We start from the raw sequence: 24,253 nt of genomic DNA on the forward strand, positions 1-24,253 counted from the left end.
TGACCAGGGAGATTGAAGTGTTCACTTACTGGCTTATGTATGTTACCATTCCTGATGTCCGATTTGTGTCCATTTATTCTTTTGCGGAGGGACTGTCCGGTTTGGCCAATGTACATGGCAGAGGGGCATTGCTGGCACATGATGGCATATATGACATTAGTGGATGTGCAGGTGAATGAGCCCCTGATGGTGTGGCTGATGTTGTTGGGTCCTCTGATGCTGTTGCCAGAGTAGATGTGGGGACAGAGTAGGCAACGAGGTTTGCTACAGGGATAGGTTCCTGGGTTGGTGTTTCTGTGGTGTGGTGTGTAGTTGCTGGTGAGTATTTGCTTCAGGTTGGGGGGTTGTCTGTAAGCGAGGACTGGCCTGCCTCCCAAGGTCTGTGAGAGTGAGGGATCATTTTCCAGGATAGGTTGTAGATCGTGGATAATGCGCTGGAGAGGTTTTAGCTGGGGGCTGTATGTGATGGCCAGTGGTGTTCTGTTATTGTCCTTGTTGGGCCTGACCTGCAGTAGGTGATTTCTGGGTACCCGTCTTGCTCTGTCAATCTGTTTCCTCACTTCCCCAGGTGGGTATTGTAGTTTTACGAATGCTTGATAAAGATCTTGTAGGTGTTTGTCTCTGTCTGAGGGGTTGGAGCAAATTCGGTTGTATCTTAGGGCTTGGCTGTAGACAATGGATCGTGTGATGTGTCTTGGATGGAAGCTGGAGGCATGTAGGTACGTATAGCGGTCAGTAGGTTTCCGGTATAGGGTGGTGTTTATGTGACCATCAATTATTTGTACTGTAGTGTCCAGGAAGTGGATCTCTTGTGTGGACTGGTCCAGGCTGAGGTTGATGGTGGGGTGGAAATTGTTGAAGTCCAGGTGGAATTCTTCAAGGGCCTCCTTTCCTGTGAGCGTTGTTCTAAGTCAGCCATAAAAATGTTGGCATACTGTGGGGCCATGCGAGTACCCATAGCAGTGCCACTGACTTGAAGGTATAAGTTGTCCCCAAATCTGAAGTGGTCGTGGGTGAGGACAAAGTCACAAAGCTCAGCCACCAGGCTTGCTGTGGCCTCATCAGGGATACTGTTCCTGACAGCTTGTAGTCCATCCTCATGTGGAATATTGGTGTAAAGTGCTTCTACATCCATGGTGGCCAGGATGGTATTTTCAGGAAGAACATCAATGCATTGTAGTTTCCTCAGGAAGTCGGTGGTGTCTCGAAGATAGCTGGGAGTGCTGGTAGCATAGGGTCTGAGGAGAGAGTCCAAATAGCCAGATAATCCTGCTGTCAGAGTGCCAATGCCTGAGATGATGGGGCGTCCAGGGTTTCCGGGTTTATGGATCTTGGGTAGCAGATAGAATACCCCTGGTCGGGGTTCTGCGGGTGTGTCCATGTAGATTTGTTCCCGTACTGTAGCTGGGAGTTTCTTGAGCAGATGGTGTAGTTTCTTTTGGTATTCCTCAGTGGGATCAGAGGATAGTGGCCTGTAGAATGTGGTCTTGGAGAGTTGCCTGGCAGCCTCCTGTTCATAATCTGACCTGTTCATTATGACTACAGCACCTCCTTTGTCAGCCCCTTTGATGATAATGTCAGAGTTGTTTCTGAGGCTGTGGATGGCATTGCGTTCTGTACGGCTGAGGTTATGGGACAAGTGATGTTGTTTGTCCACAATTTCAGCCTGTGCACGTCTGTGGAAACACTCTATGTAGAGGTCCAGTCTGTCATTTCGACCGTCAGGAGGAGTCCACGCAGAGTTCTTCTTCTTGTAGTGTTGGTAGGAGGGTTCCTGTGGGTCAGTGCTACCACATCATCATCCTGGAGATCAGGGAGGATTTGAACATTTTGTGCCTCATTGTTGAATAAACTTAAGGGGTCTCATTCTGGCTTTGTATGTATCTGCTGATATCCATATGTGTTGGGAAGCCTCTGGGGGCCAGTTTCATTGCATACTTCATTATGTCCTGGTGTGCCTGGTGATTGCTAGGGTAGTGGATTGCACGGAGGATTGCTCTGGACACTGCTTTCACTATCCCTTACATGGGTGAATATAAGTTATAAAACAAGTTGTGGGACAAAACTGCATGGCTTTTTTTGTTTTTGAACCAACAATTAGACTGAAGTTTGCATCACTAAATTTTGAGAGCCCAGCTGCTGTAGGGCTTTTCCTCCTTTGTTTAGGACACCACATCAGTTTCTGGTTAGGTACAGCCTAGGCGTTGATACCAGCATTGCTCACTTTCAGTCACTGTCAGTGGAAGAGGTTTCAGCAGCTGCTCTGAAGGTACAGTCAGAGCCTGTGGTGATTGGATTGGAAATGTTTGGGTGAGTTAGAGCTAGTTGACTAATCCATGCCGCCAAGAACATGGGAGTCATAGCATACAACCTTCCTGTGCATCCTTCCTTTGGAGCTACTGAAGAGTACCCAAACTTTTGGTGCAATATGCCTGTCCCCGTGAAGTAGTTCATTGCTGAAATTGAGGAATGGGGTTTTGATTATTCCACCAAGACTTCTTACTTGGCTACCATATCTTTCTGTGCTCAAGTAGCTAATGACCCTGATGTGTGTCAGATGCTCATGAGACAGAAAATGGAGGGCTGTACTAGGTTTTGTGACTCCTGAAAGGATGGATATCATTCCAGTAATATTCCATTGTTAGGACATGTGGCGGCAGCTTTCCTCTGGTTGACTAACTTGGACGGGGCGGAAGGGGAGAAGGGGAGATTCTCCTATGTCAAATGGCTTCTCTACAGCAATTTTTGGTGTGCTGTGGATTAGTAAGCGGATTGCTAGGGTTCCTGGTAGGCCTCATTCTGGCACTCACCTTGGAGATGATGCCTTCTCTATGCCTCCACATTTTGATCTGTGGCTCTTTTATATAAGGCAAAACAATATGGTAAGGAGTTATTAATTAATCTTAGAGAGATGCCCCGTCAATTGGTCTAACTCAGGGTGGCCATGTCAGCGTATCTCCCTGGGCAATCTGCAGACAGCTCTCTCTCTTTTCTGCCTAGTGACATCACACCTTTATTAATTCAATGTCATCATCTGGAAGACATTTGTGAATTGAAATCTGGGAGTCCTTAGATCTCATTTATTCGGAACAAGTCTCCACTGTATCTGCTTCCATGTCTGGGGTCTTTGATCTTGAGGTTCAGACACCAGGTGGATAACATTCTGCCTGTTTTCAAGATTATATTTGTCCAGACACACCCTTCACTATTCCCGGCTGGCTTTGCTAGTGGTGTTTTCCTTGTGTAAATTGCAGGAATACAGAGGCCTTGGTATTAGGTGGGTCTTTAAGCTCTGGAAAGCTGGAATGCTCTCTGTATTTGAGTACTAAGTTGAGGGGAAGTGCCTGACTATTCTGGAGGGCTATTGCTTGCATCTACCTTTTGCTGATACCAGAACATGTTACCTTAAGGTGTCATCTGGAGTTACACTTCAACAAAAGTGCAGCTAGCTATTCGCCTGAATTTACATAAATTGCTGTATTGTTTCCTTATTGTTTCCTGTACTCAGTAATAGACAGTTTAGGGATGAGACATGGTTTTGTTGTACTGACACATGTTTGCAGCAAATGTGCTCTGGCTCCTTTTGCGTGCCGGGGGGTGGGAGGTGAATCCTAATAAGTAATTATTGCCAGGTATAAGCGCCAAAATGTTCAAAAAACATCTCCTTTTTTTTTAAGGTATTGAAAATATTAATGTAGACAAATGCTTTAATATCCCCAAACCTGTTGTTAGCTGAACAGTGCAGATAAAAGCATCCAAATGATAAATTCCCTGGTACAATTTTAAAATGACCAAATCTAGGGTAGAGATTTGTTTGCTGTTTTTTTTTTTTTAAACTTTGCTTTCAGTCTAAACCTTTGTATACCACCTTCGCCCCCCAAGTCATGTTCTAAACATCTCATAATCAGTTTCATATGGAAATACTGTCAAAGCTTAACTACCAAGCATTAGCAAATGGCACTACATTTTTTTCCAAACACACAAGGCCTAATCCAGTAAAATGTGGCATGTTTCTGATGAATTACCTTACATTTAAGGCATTTGGCAGCTTGCAGCACTGAACTCTTTACGTTGATATAAAAAATTATATACAAAGTGTTGATCCATGAATCTGTATCTTAGGAAAGACCACCTTAAAATGTTTCCATATGAAATACAAAGCACACATGGTGCCATTAATCAAATGTTACTGGAAAAATGTCTTTAAGAAGGGCTTTATTCTTTTGTATGCATTCCTCTGATAACAGTGCAAGAGAATGTGAAGAATGAAATATTGGACTGTTCAGCACCTTGGTTTTGGACAGCGACATTCTGAATGATTGAGGACTAATTTAATCTAACATGCATGACATAAATCAGATTATATGTATTTTATATATATTATGGTGTGTCCAGATGCCATAATCAGAATCTATTACAGGCCAAGCCTGAGATCCTAGTCTCACGCCTGAGTTTGCATTTGAAAAATGTGTCATCTATATTAAAAAGATTAATTAACATTAATAGCCAGAAGAAATTCTTAAGTTTAAATGGGAGTACTAGCCAAAGTTAAACAGAATATGGATAAATGATACGATATTAAATATTACATACTGAGCAATATACTGATTTTATTAATGTAACAAAATAAAAATGAGCATCCAGTGTTTTAATATCCATAAATTGAAGCACATGGAAAGAAAAGGTATTTTATATTTTTATAAATAGATATCATGCTTTAAAAATGGAATGATCCCCTGTTCAGTATATTACTGTGGTTTAGCATAAGATACTTTAAGGGTCATGCAGCTCACTGCATACCGAGGAATCCTTACATGGACATTGTACACTGTGCACACATTATGAAAAAGTCAGAGCTCTTTACCTTCCCTGTCTTCTCTGGTGGACTTTTCCATTGCAACAAGTTTTTATTTTATTTATATAACATTCCATTACAACAGGTTATTTATTATAAAACCTATGGTAATGGAAAAGTCCACTGGAGAAGAGAGGGAAGGTAAAGAGCTCTAACTTTCTCATAATATGCACACAGTGTTCAATGCCCATGTAGGGGATTCCTCAGTATGCAGTGATCTTAGCAAAATATGTTATGCTGAACCACAGTAATATACTGAACAGGGGATTATTCCATTTTAAAGTGTTATATGTATACTTTTTAACATACACCTTCAGTTTACTTTGAAAACAGGAATTGATGGAAAAAAGGAATAGAATGCAGTCATTCAGAATTACATACAGTAGTTCAATTTAGAGTTCTGTATTTTCTTTTGACTTAATTTAATTTTTTTCCTTTTCTAAATAGTGATCATGATTGTGGTTTGTCTTTTTCCCCCTTTGTTTTACTATTGTCTCTAGGGGTTGATACAAAGTTGAAGTTTACTCTTGAACCATCTTTAGGTCAAAATGGTTTTCAGCAGGTAACTTCATTTATTTTCACTTGTTTTTAAAAGACTGAAATTTCCTTTTCACTGTACTTGTGTTACTTACAAAACAAAGCAATGCACGTTTCATCTTAATGTGGGTATATTAGTTGCCACTACATAAAGATTTGTTCCAACTAACATTTTGGAAATTGTAATGCAATTTCTTTGTTTTCCCTGACATCTCAGAATTCTCATAATGTCACAGTCTTATATTTTTTGTTATATACATAAATTATTAGTCTTCTAAGATTATATTTTGCTTTTAATTAGGGTTTATTTATTAACTCTAGGCACTGGTCCATTTTATAGCTAAGCATGTAATTTCTTAAACATGGGAAATAAAATGAATGTTTCTTACCTGCAATATTGCACATATTCACATATTTCTGAATTAAACTAATTCCATATGTTTTCTGTGCTGGATGTTTTTGCTTTTAGTGGTATGATGCTCTCAAAGCAGTGGCCAGACTGCCAACAGGAATACCAAAGGAGTGGAGGAGGAAGGTAGGTAGATCTGTACACTTCACAAGATAATTGCAGTCACATGTGGTTTAGAGACGGTATGAATTTGAGAGTCTTAAGCTTTGTATGCACTGGGGATTTTTGTTGGTTCAAAAATATCAAGGACCAGCCGCTTGTGGAGCTGCACTGTTGCATAGACAGGCAAAGCTGCTGTTTACACTAGTGGTGTTGCTCATTCTTGAAACTCAGGTAAGCTGTACTAGCGCAGATTTTGGCTTTTACCACTTTACTCCGTCTACACCAAGAGTTTGCGCTGATGAATCTTTCCCAATAGCTGAACATTAATGCCTGAAATCAGGGCAACCCTCCAGGGAAGACAAGCCTTTACGTTTATGAAGTTGAAGTTGATAACTGCTGTCACCAAGGCATAGTGCTGACAAGAATTCCCACATAAACATTTGGTCAGGGAAAGGCAGAGTGCTGGAATAATAGGGGAGCTGAGGGTAAGGAATGATGTGCATTAGAGACTGCTATTAATGTGAAACAGCACTGGGTTAGTGCTGTAGAAATGTACCCACTGGGAATTACATTGAGATCACTAAATCCACCTTAATGCTTCCTTAAATAAGATTTGAAGCCATATCCCCAACATTTAAAACCTTGTACAATAGACTTTTGTACGGACTAAATGTGGGACATATTCTGGCCTCAGTTTCATCCAAGCAACCCTACAGAAGGATTAAAACATACGTAATATATATACATGGTTTAATATAACATTGTGTGTTGGGATCTTTCTCTTTTTCCTTTCTTACTCCCTGTTGGAATTATTATTATTTATGCAGGGTATTACCATGACACTAATTTAACCATAAATTCCTTTATTAAATCCAAAGGGCAAACAATTACTCTAAACATGCCTACAAAGCCTAAATAATAGCAATTTACTCCAGCCAAACCGTAACAAAATATTTATAGGCATATGATCAAGATTCCTTACAAATGGGCTAAGGATGCTTAGACCCATATTGGTTGACTCCCAACATGGTCAGGCAGGTATTGGCAATGAACCCTTAAGAGTTTACTTTTTTTATACCCTTTAACAAACAAGTGATGTCACTGCAAATTATCGCACCTTAGCTAAGGCCGTATGAAGTAGTTTCTCATACAGCCAATTATTTACTGCACATGTTATTTACTGTTGTTTACAATTAATTACTGCACATGCCCAGTTAACTGTGTTTTATTTCTATTATTTCAACCCAAACCTTAAGTAAGATAAGACGGGTATTTCACAGGGTCACTAGAGGTTTAACACAACAACTCTTCTTTCTCATGATCTCATTCTTTTTGGTCACAGGCTTTGGGCCTATTGCACCTGCTAATATCCTAACTCAGTTTAAAACCATAGTTCACCTAGGTCTCACTTGAGCCTATAGTCCCGCACTCCCTGTCCCCAACCCAAACCATTTCCTCTTTCAGATTAAGAGAGAATAAAATAAACAATCATAGGGGTATCATTCCCCCCTAATTCTTTTAATAAGTAATCCATTTGCATCACATTGGAGTCTTTCAGCTGCCATTTTCTTCCCTATTATGAAGTCTTTCTCCCTGCTCCCCTCTAATAACCTGTCTGCTATTGCTCCGTCACTTCTTCTGTGAAGCTTTGCAAAGAGTGACACAATGTACAGACTCTTTTTCCTCCCCCTCATCAAGACCATATCTGTGCTGTTGCTCATGCACTCATTGTTTAGCTAGCCGGAGGAGCAAGTGGAATGAAACTGGCATTGCCTCCCCCACACTCTTTCGCATTTCTGCTGAACTAGGAAGAAGCATTCTATATGGCTGCAGCCCAGTGAGAGATCCTCCTCAGCTGGTAGGGGTGGGTAGGGGCAGGGCAAAGGTTTAACTTCCTCCAGCACAGGTGGAGGACAGTATCCGTGCTGCTCCTTTTGTACAGGACACTTTTCCTCTTGACCCAGCAGAAATGGAGTATGAAAACAGCAAGCATTACTGGAGTTTCATTTTACTGCTCTCCCTACCAGCAATTGCTGTGTGACGGTGCAGCAGCAGCACAAGTCGTTCCTCTGCACAAGAGACCTGTACTGTGTGGGAAAGGGGAAATGCAGGAAATCTATGATTCTGCAAGCTGTAGGTGACTATTTAACTGTTTATTACTGTGGGAAGTGTGCGAATAGCTTTTCTCATTTAGAATATGTAGATCAACTCCCCTTCCCTTTCACCATTTCTTCCACCCTCCTGCAAAGCAATCCTTTGTCATTATTAACCATTGTTATGTTGTGGCCTACCACCCTGCCTTGAATTAGGTAAAATTATATACCAATGCTCTTTACTAAATTGTTATCTGTTAGCCTATTAATAATCGACAAAAAGTCTATTTGGAATGGGAGTTCAAAACTTACTTAGCAAATAGGTTCTGAATCTGCATTGTACCTGTGTGCTCTTCTGATATGTGCCACCATTTTAAGCACTGATTTTATTTTCCTAGTGTGGATGTAGAAATCTCCCATTTAAAGATGGGCTCATCCGGTTATTTAGAGATAATGACATTTGCCATGATATCCCTATCTCTAAGGTTCCTTGTATCTTTGTTTAAAGTCCAGCATTTCTTTACGGAATCCAATATTTTCTGCCTAACTTCATAGGCTGTATACTAGCCTAGAGTCACAGATGCGCCTCAGAGCATAAGAACATAACATAAGAACATAAGAAAGGCCGTACCGGGTCAGACCAAAGGTCCATCTAGCCCAGTATCCTGTCTACCAACAGTGGCCAATGCCAGGTGCCCCAGAGGGAGTGAACCTAACAGGCAATGATCAAGTGATCTCTCTCCTGCCATCCATCTCCATCCTCTGACAGACAGAGGCTAGGGACACCATTCCTTACCCGTCCTGGCTAATAGCCATTTATGGACTTAACCACCATGAATTTATCCAGTTCTCTTTTAAACTCTGTTATAGTCCTAGCCTTCACAACCTACATAGCATGCTATGTATGTAGTCCCTGTGCTTGAAACCAGGCTAATGTTTCAAAAATACACCTGAATGCCAGCAGTTCATGAAGCCACAGTCACAGTAGCTTAGTATAAACCAAATAATTCTTTGGATCCAACTCTGAAGTCCCTCCTCCGGGCCAAATCACCTGCTCCTTTGTATTGAAAAACAAACAGAACAAAAACAGAACCCTCCCTCCTCCGAAGAGAGCTAGTAGAGAGAGAACTTGTACAAGGTTTCTCTTGCAGGTTTTCCAGCAGATCATTCCATCACAAAGTTTGTGGAATGTGCAGCTTGGGGCTGTGTTATCTTTTCAACAGATTCCCTGTTGATTACCGTGTGGTGGAAGGGATGATGTGAGCAGAACATCGGGCCCTACCTTTACCAGTCTTGCAGATCAGACTCTCCCTTACATTTGGATTCCTGACCCCTATGTCTGTGGGGGATAGTGCTGTGAAGATAGCTAGCACCCCCAGTTCTTCTCAGGCACAGAAGACAGTCACATGGAGGATCTGCAGGAAATGATTCATAGATTCATAGATTCTAGGACTGGAAGGGACCTCGAGAGGTCATCGAGTCCAGTCCCCTGCCCGCATGGCAGGACCAAATACCGTCTAGACCATCCCTGATAGACATTTATCTAACCTACTCTTAAATATCTCCAGAGATGGAGATTCCACAACCTCCCTAGGCAATTTATTCCAGTGATTAACCACCCTGACAGTTAGGAACTTTTTCCTAATGTCCAACCTAGACCTCCCTTGCTGCAGTTTAAACCCATTGCTTCTGGTTCTATCCTTAGAGGCTAAGGTGAACAAGTTTTCTCCCTCCTCCTTATGACACCCTTTTAAATACCTGAAAACTGCTATCATGTCCCCTCTCAGTCTTCTCTTTTCCAAACTAAACAAACCCAATTCTTTCAGCCTTCCTTCATAGGTCATGTTCTCAAGACCTTTAATCATTCTTGTTGCTCTTCTCTGGACCCTTTCCAATTTCTCCACATCTTTTTTAAAATGCGGTGCCCAGAACTGGACACAATACACCAGCTGAGGCCTAACCAGAGCAGAGTAGAGCGGAAGAATGACTTCTCGTGTCTTGCTCACAACACACCTGTTAATACATCCCAGAATCATGTTTGCTTTTTTTGCAACAGCATCACACTGTTGACTCATATTTAGCTTGTGGTCCACTATAACCCCTAGATCCCTTTCTGCCGTACTCCTTCCTAGACAGTCTCTTCCCATTCTGTATGTGTGAAACTGATTTTTTCTTCCTAAGTGGAGCACTTTGCATTTGTCTTTGTTAAACTTCATCCTGTTTACCTCAGCCCATTTCTCCAATTTGTCCAGATCATTTTGAATTATGACCCTGTCCTCCAAAGCAGTTGCAATCCCTCCCAGTTTGGTATCATCCGCAAACTTAATAAGCGTACTTTCTATGCCAATATCTAAGTTGTTGATGAAGATATTGAACAGCGCCGGTCCCAAAACAGAACCCTGCGGTACCCCACTCGTTATGCCTTTCCAGCAGGATTGGGAACCATTAATAACAACTCTCTGAGTACGGTTATCCAGCCAGTTATGCACCCACCTTATAGTAGCCCCATCTAAATTGTATTTGCCTAGTTTATCGATAAGAATATCATGCGAGACCGTATCAAATGCCTTACTAAAGTCTAGGTATACCACATCCACAGCCTCACCCTTATCCACAAGGCTCGTTATCCTATCAAAGAAAGCTATCAGATTGGTTTGACATGATTTGTTCTTCACAAATCCATGCTGGCTGTTCCCTATCACCTTACCACCTTCCAAGTATTTGCAGATGATTTCCTTAATTACTTGCTCCATTATCTTCCCTGGCACAGAAGTTAAACTAACTGGTCTGTAGTTTCCTGGGTTGTTTTTATTTCCCTTTTTATAGATGGGCACTATATTTGCCCTTTTCCAGTCTTCTGGAATCTCTCCCGTCTCCCATGATTTTCCAAAGATAATAGCTAGAGGCTCAGATACCTCCTCTATTAGCTCCTTGAGTATTCTAGGATGCATTTCATCAGGCCCTGGTGACTTGCAGGCATCTAACTTTTCTAAGTGATTTTTAACTTGTTCTTTTTTTATTTTATCTGCTAAACCTACCCCCTTCCCATTAGCATTCACTATGTTAGGCATTCCTTCAGACTTCTCGGTGAAGACCGAAACAAAGAAGTCATTAAGCATCTCTGCCATTTCCAAGTTTTCTGTTACTGTTTCTCCCTCTTCACTAAGCAGTGGGCCTACCCTGTCTTTGGTTTTCCTCTTGCTTCTACTGTATTGATAAAAAGTCTTCTTGTTTCCCTTTATTCCCGTAGCTAGTTTGAGCTCATTTTGTGCCTTTGCCTTTCTAATCTTGCCCCTGCATTCCTGTGTTGTTTGCCTATATTCATCCTTTGTAATCTGTCCCAGTTTCCATTTTTTATATGACTCCTTTTTATTTTTTAGATCATGCAAGATCTCATGGTTAAGCCAAGGTGGTCTTTTGCCACATTTTCTATCTTTCCTAACCAGCGGAATAGCTTGCTTTTGGGCTCTTAATAGTGTCTCTTTGAAAAACTGCCAACTCTCCTCAGTTGTTTTTCCCCTCAGTCTTGATTCCCATGGGACCTTACCTATCAGCTCTCTGAGCTTACCAAAATCTGCCTTCCTGAAATCCATTGTCTCTACTTTGCTGTTCTCCCTTCTACCCTTCCTTAGAATTGCAAACTCTATGATTTCATGATCACTTTCACCCAGGCTGCCTTCTACTTTCAAATTCTCAACGAGTTCCTCCCTATTTGTTAAAATCAAGTCTAGAACAGCTTCCCCCCTAGTAGCTTTTTCAACCTTCTGAAATAAAAAGTTGTCTCCAATGCAGTCCAGGAATTTGTTGGATAGTCTGTGCCCCGCTGTGTTATTTTCCCAACATATATCCGGATAGTTGAAGTCCCCCATCACCACCAAATCTTGGGCTTTGGATGATTTTGTTAGTTGCTTAATAAAAGCCTCATCCACCTCTTCCACCTGGTTAGGTGGCCTGTAGTAGACTCCTAGCATGACATCTCCCTTGTTTTTTACCCCTTTTAGCCTAACCCAGAGACTCTCAACACTTCCGTCTCCTATGTCCATCTCTACCTCAATCCAAGTGTGTACATTTTTAATATATAAGGCAACACCTCCTCCCTTTTTCCCCTGTCTATCCTTCCTGAGCAAGCTGTACCCATCCACACCAACATTCCAATCATGTGTATTATCCCACCAAGTTTCAGTGATGCCAACAATGTCATAGTTGTATTTATTTATTAGCACTTCCAGTTCTTCCTGCTTATTGCCCATACTTCTCGCATTTGTATATAGGCATCTAAGATACTGGTTTGATCTTTCCTCCCAGTTTTGTCCTGACCCTCCTTTCTCTCTGACAATATAGCCCACACTCCCTCTCGTTTCCGACCCATCTCCCCGGTCTCCATGTTCCCCACTTACCTGTGGGCTTTGCTCACCTGTCCCCGTCAAACCTAGTTTAAAGCGTACTTTAAGTACGCTTTGGGGCCTTGGTTTTTATTCACACAAAGTTTCCCTGGAAGTCGGTAGGAGTTCTACCTGAGTAACACCTTCAAGACTGGGCCCTCTATTTGCATTTTAGAAAGCAGGGATATTGCTTTTATTGTATTTAAATTGTTTAGATACAGAAAAGATTTACATCCTTCTTTTCCTCCTTCTGCATTTGTTGTATCTAAAGGAAAATCAGAACTGGTGAGATTCATAGAATTACATACCAGTATGTATAAACTGCTCTTATTTTAAAGTAGGAATGGAATAATGCATCTTATTGTCATGTTGTATGTATCTTTAGGTTTGGCTGACCCTAGCAGATCACTATCTACATAGTATAGCAATTGACTGGGATAAAACTATGCGCTTCACTTTCAATGACAGAAGTAATCCTGATGATGACTCCATGGGCATTCAGATTGTAAAGGTAATTGGCATTTCAGCTGATATGTTTGTGTGCATAAAATATAATTTTTTAAAGATTTCTCCATGGAAAATAAATAAATGTTTTTTGGGAGGTGTTGAATTTGTCTAATTTTCTGCTACTGCATTCCTAAAATGTACTTCTCCTTGTTACTGTTCCTCTGGGCATTCTTGCCTATTCTTGCATATTAATTGTTGAAATTCAAGAAAATAATTTGTTTCAGTGCTGTTGGTAGAAAATTCTTTTTGCCTGATTTCCACCTCCAGCGTTCCTGTTATTCAGAGAGAAGTAATGGAGAGAGAGGTTAATGAAAGGCACATTTTACTCTTGCTTTGCCAGTGATGCCATCTGCTCAGTTTGTCCCCTCCCAACACTCAGAGTTGGGCCGGGGGAGGAAATCTCCGTGGGGATCTCTTTGTGGAGGTCCTCAGACATAGTCCTATTTGGAGAGGCTCATTTGCTTCTTTCGACATCTTGTAGAAATGGTCACATCACCTGTCCCTAAACCTTGCAGATCTCTAGGCACGTCCATGCAGAAATCCTGGACCTTTACAACTCAGTCCCTTAAAGGTCTCCTGCCTCTGGTCCTGTGCTACCCTGGCAGAAGTTGGGAGGGCTACATGGAAAAGACAGTATATCCTGGGGCTCGATAATATTTTTACTGAAAGTCTGTGGAGCTGGTTGGGAGACAGCCCCTCTGGCCCACTCAGTCTCCAGTCCTTCCCCAGTTCATATCTCTGGCTCTGTGAAGAAGCCTGAGGGGAGTGGTGCCAGGGAGGAAGTTGAGTCCTCTCTTCCACTTGGGAGAGTGGGGAGATCTGTGTATGGGGGGGACCCTCTATGCACAGATGTAGAGGGCACAATATGAGCCTGTATTGGAAAGAGATTTTTTGCAAAATACTTGTTTGTTAGCATCTATTAGCAGAGAGACAACCAGTTGTTATAGGGTAGTTCATCTTTTCCTTCAGTATATTGTATTTGTCTACATTCTCTCAATTGTCCACTGTACTGTCGCTCATGTAAAGTTTGTAGCCCAGAGTTGTTTTTGTTGTGTTTGTAAAGAAACGTTCTAGACCTCCTAGAGATGATGTAATGTTCTGGTATGTAAAGTGATGTTTGTTTGCTCGTTTGAGGATCATACTTGCTGAATTAATAATGGTCTAGCAAATTTCTGATTAAGGTTTTGGTGGACCTTGTATAATATAAAGAAACTATTTGCTGGTATCCACCGGTGCTGTGATGTAATAAGTTGACCGTATTGTCACATAGACTACAGTAGTGAAATATCCTTCACTCTGTATGTGTTTCAGTTGTTTTCATTTCTTTTTAAAATAAGAGCCAGTTTTGGGAAGAGAACATCATAGTTCAAATTATGGTTTACATAGCTCTAGTGTCTTGCAGCTTAGTCTGTTTTACATTGATCATTTCATGAAAATAACATCTTCCAAATTCCATCTTTGCTTTAGCACCAGTATACCTAAGTGATGATGCTTACATTTCTGAATATTTGTTTGAAAAACACTACCCAGACTTGGTAACTCTAAATTATAGATATTGCCTGTACAGTGCCTTATTAAACATTAAAAGTGCTGTACAAGTTTGTGCCTTTCACTCACAAATGAGTTACAACCTCCAGAACAATGTGTTTTTTGCTGGCATAAAAAATAAGGAGTCTGGCAATATTTTTGCAATTTGATGTAAATGATTCCTATTTGCTCTTTGCATGTCAAAAAGGATGTTGGCTTTATTCAGTTGCTAACACAAAGTGCAATTACAAAGAATGCACTGTTAACGTCTAAAGGACTAATGGTTTGCTCAAGCACAGTGTTAAAAAGAGTCTTTAGAAAATAGTATGTATAACAGCATACAATTTATATTCAGCTCTAGAACTGAACTTGAAATTGCAGCTGCTAATTTTAATGTTAGTCGCCTACAACCACCCACTCTAGTACCTTGTTCCATACTTTATAGTGGCAACAAATCACGATATTCCATTCACTAAGATTCACATTGTAATTCTTTCTCTATGCAGAGAAGTGTTTGAAAAAAGGAGATATGTAATATTTCTCTTTTAGGCTTCTGGTTAAGATATGGGTACAACTTTCTTTTAACACTTTTTTCTGGATTTGATAATTTTTCAGAAGTAAACAGCACTTTACAAATGAGAATGTTTTAAAAATAATTTTGCAGCTATTTATATTTTATCTCTTTAAAGATAGCTTGTAACCTTATTGATATTTCAGGGACAGTCAGATACCGGCATACTTTTGGTAATTTATTTATCTAGGACAGTTCAGATGCACCATCTGGTTTAGAGTGGTCTTCTTTACACCCAATTTTCGTGCTCTGTTGATCGGGAACAAGGAGGTCAAGAGAGCTGGTGGCTCAGTTCCTGCTAGAAATCACGGCTTTCCGGGATTCTAGCCCTTTGCTCAAACTACATCATTCCTTCAATAAGCTAAACATTTTAAAATAAAAATTAATCTCTTCAAACAGTGGGAACATAATTGGATGTGCGTGTGTGTGTGTGTGTGTGTGTGTGTGTGTGTTTGGCAGGATGGGGGAGACAAGAAGTAAGGGAGTGGAATAGAAGAACATCTCAAATATCTTTTCTATTTTAGGATCTTCACCGAACTGGTTGCAGTTCTTACTGTGGCCAGGAGGCAGAGCAGGACCGAGTCGTGTTGAAACGAGTTCTGCTGGCTTATGCTAGATGGAACAAATCAGTTGGATATTGCCAAGGCTTTAATATACTAGCTGCACTCATCTTAGAAGTAATGGAAGGCAATGAAGGGGATGCCCTGAAAGTGAGTAAAACCACATGCTGTGTTTCTAACTCTTGTGATAGTGAGGATTACCTTTAAAAGGTGAACTTAGTGTAAACAATGCATAAGTTTGCAGACAGCCTAAATCAGCAGCTCACAGAGAACTGATCCATCTCAATGGATCTTTTTAAATGTCACCCCTGTTAACATCCACTGATGACCATTTTTGCAAAAATACCCAGATAATGGGTAAAATCCTGGCCCCAGTGAAGTCAATGGCAAAATTTCCATTGGCTTCAATTATCAGAGGGGTAGCCGTGTTAGTTAGCCACACAATAGCAGATGTAAAGGTAGCTATCTTACAGCAAAAAAACTTCAGGACCAGACTCCAAAGAGAAACTGCTGAGCTCCAGTTCATTTGCAAATTTGACACCATCAGATCAGGATTAAACAAAGACTGTGAATGGCTATCCAACTACAAAAACAACAAAGAGTCTGGTGGCACCTTAAAGACTAACAGATTTATTTGGGCATAAGCTTTCGTGAGTAAAAACCTCACTTCTTCGGATGCATCCGAGAGAGTCATGATCTTTAACAATTCAACCCCCTTGGTAAACTCCTCATTTACATGACTGTACTTTAGGAAGATCATGCATAACACTGGCAAATCTTGGTCCTGGTGCCCTGTAGCAAGGCAGGCCTCAGTTCTGTGGCTTAGACTTTGGATTCTGTGGCACTCTGGAAATATAGCAGCAGCAGCTTTAAATTAAAATGGGAGGGTTCTAAACAATTAAACATGAAAATGAGTAAAACACTCAGTACAACAGCACCCAGGATAATTATTTTGATATTCAATTCTACTTACTTCATGCTGATCTCACACTTTGTTTCAAAGTGCTGAAGATTTTTGGACTGACAACACACAAATTTGTCACGCTAGTTGTCAAGGAAAGTCGGAAGCTTGGGTTGCTAGGAAAAGGGCCAGTTGGTGCTTTGGGGGCAGTTTGGGATTGGCTGAAATTCTGGCTCCATTGAAGCCAATAAGCAACAGAGGGTCCTGTGGCACCTTTGAGACTAACAGAAGTACTGGGAGCATAAGCTTTCGTGGGTAAGAACCTCACTTCTTCAGATGCATCCGAAGAAGTGAGGTTTTTACTCACGAAAGCTTATGCCCAAATAAATCTGTTAGTCTTTAAGGTGCCACCAGACTCTTTGTTGTTTTTGTAGATACAGACTAACACGGCTACCCCCTGATACTATCCAACTACAGAAACAGTTTCTCCTCCCTTGGTGTTCACACCTCAACTGCTTGCATCTGAAGAAGTGAGGTTCTTACCCACGAAAGCTTATGCTCCCAGTACTTCTGTTAGTCTCAAAGGTGCCACAGGACCCTCTGTTGCTTATTGGCTTCAATGGAGCCAGAATTTCAGCCAATCCCAAACTGCCCCCAAAGCACCAACTGGCCCTTTTCCTAGCAACCCAAGCTTCCGACTTTCCTTGACAACTAGCGTGACAAATTTGTGTGTTGTCAGTCCAAAAATCTTCAGCACTTTGAAACAAAGTGTGAGATCAGCATGAAGTAAGTAGAATTGAATATCAAAATAATTATCCTGGGTGCTGTTGTACTGAGTGTTTTACTCATTTTCATGTTTAATTGTTTAGAACCCTCCCATTTTAATTTAAAGCTGCTGCTGCTATATTTCCAGAGTGCCACAGAATCCAAAGTCTAAGCCACAGAACTGAGGCCTGCCTTGCTACAGGGCACCAGGACCAAGATTTGCCAGTGTTATGCATGATCTTCCTAAAGTACAGTCATGTAAATGAGGAGTTTACCAAGGGGGTTGAATTGTTAAAGATCATGACTCTCTCGGATACTGAGAGATATTTACCTTGCTCTAGATATTATTATATATATATTTAAGTCTTAGAAACTATGGGCAAAATAACAGCTCTCAGAGTCAAAGTCCAGCACATATAAATTTCTAGATAGATATCTGATATGTTGCTTTATTATAGAGAGAGAGTTGTAACATTAGGAAAATATTATAATAGTTCCACTATATATCATGGAGTAAAATTTGCCTTGTATAATTTTCTCCCCACATAATTGCCTTGTGTGATTGCCTAAATAATTTACAATTATAATTTTTATTTTTTGACAACCACATGTTCTCCAGTTTATTAAAGGAGCAGTTCCTAAGACCCTTCACTAGTTAAAGTAAGCACGTTAATGTTAAATCTCCAGTTCAATACAGATAGAAACTGCTTATAAATTCAGTAAATGAAATTAACCTAACTGAAGTAGAAGTGGATATGGTAGATAAGAGTGCCATAGTTTTTTTTTTTTTTTTTTTCACACAATCACACATGTGATTCATCTAGTTTAAAAAAAATACTAAAGAGATTTTATAAAAACAGATTAAACAACAGATTGGCATGGGGAAGAAATTACAGAATTGAACACCAGTGAGAAATATCCCAGTTGCTGGAAAATGTACCACAGGATGCTAATAAAGTACATCACTATTTTAAAAAAATCCCACCCCTAGACACTTTTGATGGCAATGAAGTAGGCAGAAGTGAATATTTAAGTCTTATAAAAAGCTTTGTTTTCTTTCTAGCTATCTATTTCATGTCTGGAGTATTTAAAGCAAAATCCATTATGGAAATAGAACGCATTGCGCATGTGGCTTTGTTAAATATAGTGCTTTACAACTGAAGTAATAAGAAATTAGCAGAACTGCAAGGATATATATTACAGTTCTAATTAAGATTAGATTACTTGTTCCAAAGGCTTGGGAACAGGATAAAGAAATAAGGCACAATTTTTTTTCACAAGGGAGAAAAAAATCCTAATGCAAACAGAAGACTGATAAATGTATTTTGAGAAATAAAGGACTCTTAATTATATTGCAAAGAAAGAGTAGAGGTTCTGAGAATCATGCAGACAAAAATAATGTATTGCTGCAAAATAAATGTCATGCTTATTTGCATATAACACTTTTTTCTGCTAATTCTATGAAATCCGTAGAAGTGTAAAAATTTCTAATAAATGCTTAAAAAGTCACAGGCAGGGAAGACAGATATTCAGTGCAAAAACATCTTGTATGTAAATTGCAGGGGCAGGTGGTATATCAGTGCTCTAAATACTGGCATATAACAATTTCCATCGAGATGGTAGCAATCATATTTGTCTCATTTTATGATCCTTAAATATTTCACCATAATCAGTTGGTAAATTATTGTCAATATAGTGGCCTTCTTTGTATAATTAAACATATTTGTTGAGCTGTGCATTGTTATATTGCTCAGTTTATTACCATGTATAAGGACAAGATGAAGTGCAATGTACAATAACACATCACACCAGCTAAAATGCAGGAAGAGCATTCTAAAGAGCAGCATCACATACATTGCCAGTAATTTAGATGCTGACTTGGATAGCAAGTCTTCCATTTGTGACATTTAAACAGCACAGACTTAATGGATTTAAGAATTTCCTAAATAATTCAGAGCATCTCACTAGCACATACAACAACAGAAGTATCAAAAATTGGCTTTGATTAACAGAATATTACTTCAATTATTGTGTGGTGTGGCTTCTATTAGTCTTTTACATCCTGTTATTTTTTTTTTTTTGAAGTTATCCAGACTCGTCCATTAGCAGTGCAAGCTGCTGTTGAAGAGTTGACACTTAGGACCCAATCCTACAGGTGCTCTGCACCTGGAATGTCTACGGATGCTTAAAGCAGGGCCAGCTCTAGGCACCAGCGTTCCAAGCATGTGCTTGAGATGGCACTTCTAAAGGGGCGGCATTCCGGGTCTTTGGGGTGGCACTTTTCAAGGGGCAGCACTCCGCATTTTTTTTTTTTTTTTGCTTGGGGCGGCAAAAAACCTGGAGCCAGTCCTGGCTTAAAATAATGTTGCCTTCTTGAATTAAACATCAGACACCTAAGGCACATTTTGCCAAAGTGTCTAAGCTATAGCTCAGTGGAATAGAACATTTTAGTGCATTTTATATTTTATAATTGGAGTTTTTGCTATTCTTGGAAGATCATTTGTTCTCTCCTTATCAATCCTAAATGATTGACTGATCTTTTTCTCATTTTCTTACAGATCATGATTTACCTAATCGACAAAGTACTGCCTGATAGCTATTTTGTCAATAATCTTCGTGCATTGTCTGTGGATATGGCTGTTTTCCGAGATCTTTTAAGAATGAAACTTCCTGAACTGTCCCAGTATTTGGATACGCTTCAGAGAGCTGCAAACAGGGAAAGTAGAGGTGGGTTCAACAAAAATGGTGTTGAATTATTTTCACATTTGCCTCATTGAGCATAATTTTTAAAAACACAGCGGTTTAAAGATGTATATACGCCTCTACCTCGATATAACGCTGTCCCCGGGAGCCAAAAAATCTTACCGCATTATAAGTGAAACTGCGTTATATCGAACTTGCTTTGATCCACTGGAGTGCGCAGCCCCGCCCGCCCGGAGCACTGCTTTACTGTGTTCTATCCGAATTCGTATTATATCAGGTCGTGTTATATTGGGATAGAGGTGTATTATAACTTTGAGAGCAACTACATTTTTTAAAATTGTGTAAGGATACAGTTGACCTTTTACTAATTGACTAACATAGTTAACATGACAGGAGATTGTTCTTATACTGGTAACTGTATCTTGAACCAACAGCTCTTTCAGGTGAAGCAAATGAGGAGATACTTTAGCCCCATAAGTAGCTGTGGACAGAATTGGGTTGACAGTGCCATAAATTATGTATCTGACAATACTACATCACATAGCATAGTACAGTGGATGTCCTGGAAAGTTCTCTGCCTAATTGCATGGCCTTTGATGTCCTCTTCAGTTTCTTGGTGGAATCTGTATTTGAATTGTTATTCTGTGGGAAGACTGATTCATGGCAGTAGATCATGTCTGGTTGCATAGGTGTGCGCACGGGGTGTGCCCAGGCACACCCTAATGCAGGGGTGGGCAAATAGCCCCCCTCTCCTGGCGCGGCAAGCTGCGGGGTCTACGCTCCTGGGCCGGAGCACCCGGCCGAGCGCAGCAAGCCGCTGGCCCCTCCCCTGCCTTCCCCCCTCCCCTGGAGCCATGCTGCCGTGCGCACAGCGCTCCAGGGGCCGGGGCTGCGTACTCCCGCGGGGCAGTGTTTAGCTCCACGGGGAGGCTAGGAACCTCATCTCATCATGGTAAGGAGTCCGGGGCCAGGGGGGTTGGATAAGGGGTGGGATCCCAGGGGGGTGGTTAGGGGTGCGGGGTCTCTGGAGGGGGCAGTCAGGGAGCAGGGGGGGTTGGATGGGGCATGGGAGTCCCGGGGTCTGTCAGGGGGCGGGGGGTGGATAGGGGTCAGGGCAGTCGGGGACAGGGAGCAAGGAGGGTCCTGGGCAGTTAGGGTGGGGGGGGTCTCTGGAGGGGTGGTCAGGGGACAAGGAGCTGGGGGGGTTGGATGAGTCGGGAGTTCTGGGGGGGCTGTCAGGAGGCAGGGGTGTGGAGAGGGGTTGGGGCAGGCAGGGAGCAGGGGAGGTTGTATGGGTTGGGAGTTCTGGGGGTCCTGTCAGGGGGCGGGGAGCGGTTGGATAGGCATGGGAGTCCCGGGGGTCTGTCTGGGGGCGGGGGTGTGGATAAGGGTTGGGGCAGTTAGGGGACAGGTAGGGGGTAGGGTCCTAGGGGGGCAGTCAGAGGGCAAGGAGCAGAGGGGGTTGGGAGTTCTGAGGGGGGAAGTCAGGGGGCGGGAAGTAAGAGGGAGTGGATGGAGGCAGGGTGGGGGCGGGGCTAAGGTGGGGCTCCCTGGGTGCACACCCTAATGAAATGGGCTGCGCACGCCTATGTCTGGTTGTTATTTTTCTGGTTAGATGCCTAGTGACACAGGTGTAAAATGTCCTTGAATCTGAGAGCTGATCTTTGTTGTCTGAAAATGGCTGTGCACCCTGAGCTCTGAGACATAACACTCCTCAGAACGTTCTTTCCTTAACAAGATATAGTTTTTTGTTTATTCTACAATTTAATGTCCCTGAACATTACGAAGACCCCTGTAAAGAATGAGTCTTCTAGGAGATAGTCTTGTGAATAGCTGCCTGAATAGTATAAAAACAGATAAACAAAAAGCCTTTAATTCATGTTTGCTGGCTTGGTGATCAAGTAATTTTGGAGGGTGATGGGGAGCATTGCTGACCCTCTATGAATCAATCCACACTACCAAAATTCATGAAACATGCTCCAAGCACCAGAAAGTGAAACTTCAGAATTCTAAACTGAAGGATTAAATCTTTTATGAAAGTGCTAACAAACCAAAAGGAAAACCAAATACATTACAGCTGTGTCTGCTGAGTCAGGACACTAGGATTTTAATACAATAGACAGGACTTAAAAGAACGATTCCCCATAGGGCAAGTAGGAGAATTTTTTTTGGACAATTGTCATTAACTTCTGCAGAATTTGAGTTTTATTTTAAAAAAAATTTAGCTGTTGTACCCTACAATCACAATAAAAACCTTCCTTCCAAATATGAAATGGGTATTAACTAAGTGATGCTACTTTCTGGGACCTACAGACATCACCAGCACCTCTGCTGCTGCTCAGGTCATGTCTACACTACCACATACGTCAGCAAAACTTATGTTGCTCAGGGGTGTGGAAAAACATAGCTACCACTGCTTGTTGGAGCTGGTTTAATTATGTCAATGGGAGAGCTCTCTCCTGTCAGCATAGAGTGGCCACATGGGAGATCTTACAGCGACACAACTGCATCGGTACAGCTGTGCCACTGTAAGGTCTCTAGTGTAGGCATAGTCTCAGTTTTCCTACACTGCAGCAGAGTGATTCGACATGTTACTTTTCACTGCTGTTATTCAGAACCCTGTAGACAGCTGTAGACTGGGAAAGCTTTGAGCAGCAGCAGAGGCCCTGGAACTGTTGGCAGTCTTCAGAATGCAGCACTGCACCAGTTCGCACAACATTTATAAAGTAACTTTGGGGAATAATGAGTTGTGAATGACTTGCTATCTTAATTTTTCCATTTTAGGAGGCTATGAACCCCCACTTACCAATGTCTTCACAATGCAGTGGTTCCTGACCCTCTTTGCTACATGCCTTCCTAATCATACAGTTTTAAAGATCTGGGATTCAGTATTCTTTGAAGGTTCTGAAGTTATACTGAGAGTAGCACTGGCTATCTGGGCAAAGTTAGGCGAGTAAGTGACTTTTCTTTCTTTTTGTGCAATGCATGCAACATATATGGTTTTAATACGTGTTATTTTTCTGAAGTGAAATTCCAGGTAAAACAAGACATGGCCTTGCAGGAAACTATTACTTTTAAAATAGATGTACAAGGTTGCAATATAGCATTCTATAAAATGTACTCTAGGGAACCGTCTGGCAATGGCAGAAAGAAGGGTGGGATGACTTATTGGTCTTCACTATCAAATTTCTATATTTAATTACCTAGCATATATAATATATGTTTAAATGTTGGGTCTGATTCTGTAAGCCCACTGCACACACAATTCTAGGTGAAATCAATGGGAGTTCTGTGCATAGAGGCTCCTTGTCTGTACTAGATGAAAGGCACATTAGATTCACAGGCCGTAGGACTTCTCTGAATTAATTCTTGTTTATTTAGAGCATATCTTTTAGAAAAAAACATTCAATCTTTATTTTTAAAGTTGCCAGTGATGGAGAATTCACCACAATTCTTGGTAAATTGTAAATTGTTCCAGTGGTTAATTACCCTCACTGTTAAAATTTGTGCTTCTTTTCAGGAAGAAACATATGTTGCTAAAGTGTGGTTACAGTAGTGCTCAGCTCATTACAAGCCTCAATCTGTTCCTCTATACAGTGCGTTGCCTGGTGAATGGGTGTTAACCAACAAGTTTTCTAGAAACTATTTGTGGAAGCAATTCCTTTAAAGAACATTTTTAACCAAGATTTTATTAAGGGTAATGTATAGGTGCTAAGAAATCTGCAACATGCAAGCTGTCTCATTTTGTAAGGGAACAATCATGAATACAAATCTAGGTGTTTTTTTTAAAAAAAGGATACTTGTAATGGAATAATTTTTCTGAACTACTACTTTCGTCACTGCAAATATTTACATTCCAAACAGAGGGCCAAATCCCTTTGGAGTTAATGAGAGTTTTGTCACTGACTTCATTGGGAAATGTGAGCAGGAGCAGGCCAAGTATCTACTAGTGTCAGCTGGAAAAGTCTGTTGGATTCAGCAGCTGCATCCAATCTTTTTCTTTGATACTCAGCAACGCCTACCTTCCTGGCAACAAACCTTTTCCTTTCATTTAAAATTAAAATATTAAAGATATGCAGCAGTATCCCAAGAGGTCTTCTAAATTTGCAAAATAAATTACCACTTAAAACTTCAGCACCACAGGGAAGTGCTTTTACATTATATTTGGTTTTGTATCTTGCATGTTTAATCTGAAAAATAATTACTCTTTTTTTTTGTAACTGGCAAATGGTGAATAATTAGCTAAGAACTGTTCTTACTCAGGCTTTATTCATGAATTGAGCTGTTTACATTCAGAATAAACTAGACATAGCATTATTATTATTTTGTATTATGTTATCT

At 41.0% G+C, this 24,253-nt stretch overlaps 1 protein-coding gene across 4 annotated transcripts in view; it reads left to right on the top strand.

Moving 5' to 3' along the window:
* TBC1D30 (TBC1 domain family member 30) overlaps positions 1-24,253 on the top strand; it is a 98,848-nt gene that overhangs the window by 52,558 nt on the left and 22,037 nt on the right. For all 4 annotated transcript variants that reach the window (XM_054025646.1, XM_054025655.1, XM_054025665.1 and 1 more), the window contains 6 exons: positions 5,356-5,417; positions 5,862-5,927; positions 12,764-12,889; positions 15,508-15,693; positions 19,768-19,936; positions 22,697-22,865. In XM_054025646.1, coding sequence (XP_053881621.1) covers positions 5,356-5,417; positions 5,862-5,927; positions 12,764-12,889; positions 15,508-15,693; positions 19,768-19,936; positions 22,697-22,865 — 778 coding nt within the window. The remainder of the gene's footprint in view (positions 1-5,355; positions 5,418-5,861; positions 5,928-12,763; positions 12,890-15,507; positions 15,694-19,767; positions 19,937-22,696; positions 22,866-24,253) is intronic.

The sequence above is a fragment of the Malaclemys terrapin genome, chromosome 1 (assembly GCF_027887155.1).
Source record: "Malaclemys terrapin pileata isolate rMalTer1 chromosome 1, rMalTer1.hap1, whole genome shotgun sequence".
Classification (NCBI taxonomy): Eukaryota; Metazoa; Chordata; order Testudines; family Emydidae; genus Malaclemys; species Malaclemys terrapin.